This window comes from Olea europaea, chromosome 14 (genome assembly GCF_002742605.1).
Source record: "Olea europaea var. sylvestris chromosome 14, O_europaea_v1, whole genome shotgun sequence".
Lineage (NCBI taxonomy): Eukaryota > Viridiplantae > Streptophyta > Magnoliopsida > Lamiales > Oleaceae > Olea > Olea europaea.
In genome coordinates, this window is record NC_036250.1 from 4,096,904 (window position 1) to 4,103,217 (window position 6,314).

Below are 6,314 nucleotides of genomic sequence, written 5' to 3' on the forward strand. Positions count from 1 at the left end.
AAGATTTATAGAAGGATTTTCCAAAATAGTCGGACCAATGACACAATTGACAAGGAAAGGAGTAAAGTTTCAATTGACAGATAAGTGTGCGTAGAGTTTTCAGGAGCTAAAACGACAATTAATTTTAGCACCCGTGTTAGCTATACAGGAAGGTTCGGAAGGATTTGTTATATATAGTGATGTATCCAAACAAGGTTTAGGATGTGTACTGATGCAGCATGGAAAAGTGATTACCTATGCATCAAGGCAATTGAAGCAACATGAACTGAACTACCCGACGCATGATCTAGAACTTGCTACAGTAGTGCATGCTTTAAAGATATGGCGACATTACTTATATGGAGGGAAGTGCGACATTTACACGAATCATAAAAGTCTCAAATATTTCTTCACACAGAAGGAATTGAATATGAGACAGAGACGATGGTTGGAACTTGTAAATGATTATGATTGTATTATTCATTACCATCCTGGTAAGGCTAATGTTGTTGCCGATGCGCTAAATAGAAAGTCAGTAGGACGATTGGCGTCATTACCTACTACTCAGTTGGAGTTGATCAAGGACTTGGAGAATTTATGAATCGAAATGGTTGCCACACCAGAGTAAGTCACCACCCGTTTAGCAACTTTGGTGATTCGACCTACTCTTAGAGATCGGATCATTGAGGCACAAGGTAAAGACTCATTCTTGCAAAAGATCAAGAACGAGATTGGTATTGATAAGAGAAAAGACTTTAGAATAGCTTCGGATAGGGCTTTGATGTTTAAAGGAAGGATTTGTGTACCTATGGATGAAGTTTTGAAGAAGGAGATATTAGAGGAGGCTCATATCACTCCATATATTGCACATCTTGATGGTATGAAAATGTATCGAGACATTCGAGATACATTTTGGTGGAGAAATATGAAAAGAAGTATAGGTCTATTTGTGGCAAAATGCATTGTGTGTCAACAAGTTAAAGCAGAACATCAAAGACCGGCAGGGTTGTTAAATCCATTGGATATACCAGAATGGAAGTGGGAGAATATCACAATGGACTTTGTGGTGGGATTTTCGAGATCAGTAGGAGGGCACAATGCTATATGGGTAATAGTGGACCGTCTAACGAAGTCCGCTCATTTTCTTCCGGTGGAAATGACATTCAGTCTAGATCAGTTGGCACGGTTGTACATTAAAGAAATCGTAAGATTGTATGGTACCCCCATATCCATTGTGTCTGACAGAGATCCGAGATTTACATCTAAGTTTTGGAAGAGCTCGCAAGTAGCTATGGGAACGAAATTGAATTTTAGTACGACATATCACCCTCAATCCGATGGTCAATCTGAAAGAACCATTTAGACTTTGGAAGATATGTTAAGAGCCTGTTTTTTGGATCTAGGAGGCAATTGGGAATCTTATTTACCTTAGGTGGAATTTGCATATAATAACAGTTTCTAAGCAACTATTGAAATGGCACCGTATGAAGCTCTCTATGGTAGAAGATGTAGATCACCTGTTCATCGGGATGAAGTCGGAGAAAAGAGAGTTTTGGGACTAGAGATCATTGAAAGGACAGTCGAAGCCATTGATAAGATTCGCACTAGGATAAAGGCAGTGCAAGACAGACAAAAGAGCTATGCAGATATCAGAGAAAAGGACTTGGAGTTTCAAGTTAGAGATAAAGTCTTTTTAAAAGTGGCACCAATAAAGGGTGTACTTAGATTTGACAAGAAAGGAAAGCTACAACCTCATTATATCGGACCTTTTGAAATACTTGATGGGATCGAAAGTGTGGCTTATCGATTAGCTTTGCCGCCCGAACTATCATCAATTCACAACCTATTTCACATATCGATGGTCAAGAAATATATGCATGATCTTGATCAAGTGGTCAATTATCAATCCCCAGATGTATGTACAAATTTATCTTATGAGGATTACCGATTAGAATATTGGATCGAAGGGTATATAAATTACGGAACAAGGAGATTCAACCGGTCAAGGTGCAATGGAATAATCATGGAGTAGAAGAAGCTACTTGGGAAGAAGAAGAAAAAGTTAAAGATAAATATCCGACACTCTTTGCCAATCCATAAGATAAATTTCGTTGACGAAATTTTATTTAAGGTGTAAAGGATGTAGAAGCCCGAGAAAATAAAATGAAATTAGGCTCATATTTTAATGTGACGATCTAGCATTAAGAGCCTAGCCTATAGATGACCCTCATGCTCGACCCACATAAGAAATGAAAGCTCAATATTAGTCCAATAAGTTTCCTATTAATTACTTTTCTATGGACATCGTCTATGAAACTATTTCTACGAATATTTTCTTATGAATAGGTTATGTTTAAAAATATATATATGTGATCTAGAATTTGCTTACGAAACACCGTCCAAAAAAAAATGTCAACTAGTTAATGTTACTGTTTTCTTAGAAATTTCAGTTTCTACTCAGGATTTAAAAATTTATAACTAATTTTTTACTTTGAATTTTTGAACAAAGCTAATGATGTTTGATAGCCTCATAAGTTAGCTACTGAATAAATTTAGAATCATATCAATCCGATGTCGGAAAAATTTTATATGTCACCTTAAGTAAACATAGTGTTGCTGTTTTCTGAAAAATTCCAGTTTCTACCATTGAATTTAAAAAATTCGTAACATAATCGTTACTTGGGATTTTTGGACAAAACTAGTGGAATTTAATAGCCTCATGGATTAGCTACTGAATAAACTTAAAATCATATCAATCCAATATCTACGAAATTTTATATGCTACATTAAGTATGCTGCGCTGGGTTACTTCCCAAATCGAATCGCTGCGAGGTTTTGAAAAATATTTTAACATCTTATATGTCGCTGACGAAAGCTGAAATTTGGATATGTTGTATTATGAGAAGTTTCCTACTTTCTCTTAAAGTTTTATGAAATTTCGACCTAGATTACTATGTAAACGAGTTTACTTTAAAACTTACTGCGCAAAAAGGGGAAGTCAAACAACAACATTTATTTTTAAATTCTTGCTTAGAATTTCACGCACCTGAAGACATTAGGAATTAGTTTCTTTTGTATTGAGTTATGTTGTCATTTATTGTTCTTTTAAAAAAAATTCTTAAATTAAATCTTTATAATTTTCTCTAAAAGTTTAACTATTTTTTTTAAAATTTACGGCTAAAAAGTACAATTAATCTAGAGACGTTCCGGTCCTTACGGGTCGGGGCGTTACAATCATTTAGGACAATGGGATCCTACAAGTTGCGGAAGCTTCAAGGATCGTCAAAACAGTATTTTTGGGGCTCAGTTTAATGTTATATTTCTCTATCAAACAATTGATCCAATCGGTTCCAATTCACAACCAATATATTCACTTCGATTGTTTCTTAATCTCACCCACAAAGGACAAGATAACGGTGATAATTTGTGGCCACAATGACAAGAAGAAACCACTATAAAAAGAGGCAAGGAAGAGACCAAAATCAAGGAGCTAACCACCGGTTTTTGAACACAAAGGCGATCAGACTTTTGCTTTTTAGAAGGCACACTTTTTCTCACACAATAATACACTTTGAAACAGCTAGGGTTAATAAATAGGGTTAAGTTAGAAGTTTAATAGGCCAAAATTTAAAGTCATTCAAGAGATAATATAAATGGATCGGATAGAGTTTTTGGACTTGGTCACTTATAATTATTTCATTCATCAGCCGAAGCCCATGAAATATATATTCACGGCCTATAAAATATATATATTTATATATATTCCCACGTTAACATCATAACTCGAGGTTTATTGGGTATCAAAACCCAACACCGCAGACACAAAACACTTGTCTATTCGAGTTTTTTGGTTATCTATGATGATGTTGAGCGCGGAAGCTCCAATAACACAAGTTGATTCCAAATCGGATTGTAGAAAATGAAATTATAATGACAACATTGAAGTAAATAAGATCACATTACAAAACAATGTTTAAATTGTAAAAAGGAACAAAAGGATTAACGTAGAGGAACGATGCTTATTGAATCAACAATATGGAAAATAGAAAGCAATCTAACAATTGAATTTTATCTATTACATCTAATAAAACTGACAGAGGAGCCTTGTATTTATTGGCCACTCTAGAAGAATCTTAAAAGACAAGAAAATATATTACAATTAGGAGACCCAATTTCAACAGAATTTTATCTCCTTTTGTTGATGCAATTAGATAACCTTTTCCAAGTAAAAGTCTAATACGTATCTTCAAAAGACTTCTAACCAATTTCTAGGATTCCACTTGATCAAATTCTAAATCAACAATAATCCTAACACATTTGAGTCACCAAACCTAAAAGATGAGTTATAAATGATTGCCATGCTAGGTTATATATTTGATTGGGTCTTGTTTGCTGAAGTGCTCTCAAAATTTTAGGACATATTTATGCCTAAACACTGGAGTCCCATTGATTATTATTTTGATAATAAGGTGGTGAGTGAAAGATCAGAGGATAATTTACCATTTTGATTTTCACACCCCAATTTCTTTCTGCTACAAATGGAGATGTCTTGTACGGTAAATTTCTTTCTAGAAAGATTTGACTGGCCAGGAACAAATATTAGTTCTCGACCTCCTGCATATTGTATTTGAGTATGAGTTGAAGTTCGTTTTGATGAGTAACTACCTGGGAGACAATGAATATCAGAATTTTAGGGGAATGCTAGAGATAATGGTTGGTTAAATTTTAATTTTATTGATAATTCTCCATAGAATAACTATGTCCAATATAATAAAATGGGCCTTTTCCTTTGCAGATTTTATTACGAATTCTATTATTTTTAGATTTTTTTTCCTATTATAGTTATCACTATAAGAGAATTTTCTAGTTGTCGTCGTTATTGTTGGGACTAATATATACTATGAGGCTGTAATAATAAAATAATGAATTTACTATTGACACTAGTTATAGAATTTACTAAATATTATATGTGGCCCACATATGAAGAACATATAATAACAATGCACTGCTTTGTGACATATATGGATTGTGTTCACCTGAGTGAAAATGAAGTTTGTTTATGCATAGTAGTTTAGTCTGTATTCAATTTTTCTGCTTGTACAAAAGCTGTGGTGCCAAAATTTCACCAAATGTTGACACATCATCATCTAGCTAATTATTTATTTATTTATTTTATTTTATTGCCATTGTATAACTAGATGCTGCCATGTGTATTCTGTGAAAATTCTGGCAGAGAATTTCTGTATACATTACACTTATGGTCTGTATTTGTGGGATAGGGGATCAGAACAGAGTTAATAAATTCTTTAAGCAAATGAGTGAAACATTTGTAGAAGGTTGACAATTGAAGTCTTTTTCACATTTTAAACTGTTAAAACATGAGGAAGGTCATTTCACCTTTCCTTAGGCTAGGTTTAAAGTTTGTCCTTTTTAGATGTCATTAGTGAGTATTTCTTTGCATCGACAATTGGTTGTTCTATGATATCTTCTTGCTTATAAAGGAGGGAGAAGTCCAATAACATCCCTATCCCTTCACTTTTATTTTTTTGGGATCTTTTGCTATGTGCATGTCCTTAGAAGTTATGATAGGACATTGGAGAACAATATTCAGGAATTAGAAGATTTTGTGACGCCATTTCATTTGAATTATTTTTATTAATTTAATCTTAAAATTAATTGAATATTTTCTAAGATTTTGTGAGATGTTTGATTACTGATTGGGACAAGTGGACAACAAAGACTAATTCATTTTCTAAGTTATTTCTTCATAAGATTCATGATTAAGTGATTACTTAATCACTTTTCTCCATCAAAGCAATTTCAGAATCAGGTTAACATAATATGAAAGAAAAGAAGGTGGAAGTTCCATTTTGAATCAAAGCCTAAGTGATATAAGGTATTGTCACCAATTTTCCCAAAAAAATTGTAGCTCATGGCACTAATTTGTTGAACAAAGAAAAGTAGGCATGTCAAAAAAGAAAAGCTCCACGCTCAAGTTGAAGCTATATCTACTTCCAATACACCCCTATATATTGAAATCCACTCAAAGCCCATCCCCTTTGGACTCGCTCCCATTTCAAGCATGCTTTTGTACTATCCACTCACTCCACACAAATTCTCCAACACCAACTCGAATAAAAGACCTCCGTCCCTAATATCAAATCATTGCTCTGTAGGGTATTGCCACTACATTGCCTAAAAGCTATAGCTCATGGTATTAATGCAATTCATCCTATATAACCAATAATCAACTCCAATTTTGATCTCTTTGGACTCACTCTCATTTCAATTTGTGCTCATACATTATCCACAACTAATGTAGGCTACTGTCGTCA

General features: G+C 34.0%; 1 protein-coding gene across 1 annotated transcript; it reads left to right on the plus strand.

The window, feature by feature from the left end:
• Window positions 1-586: 586 nt before the first annotated feature.
• LOC111409405 lies at window positions 587-2,011 on the plus strand. The gene is made up of 4 exons (XM_023039458.1): window positions 587-603; window positions 652-857; window positions 957-1,191; window positions 1,483-2,011. Exons 1-4 carry the CDS (start codon window positions 587-589, stop codon window positions 2,009-2,011), a joined length of 987 nt encoding a protein of 328 aa, XP_022895226.1.
• Window positions 2,012-6,314: the final 4,303 nt, after the last annotated feature.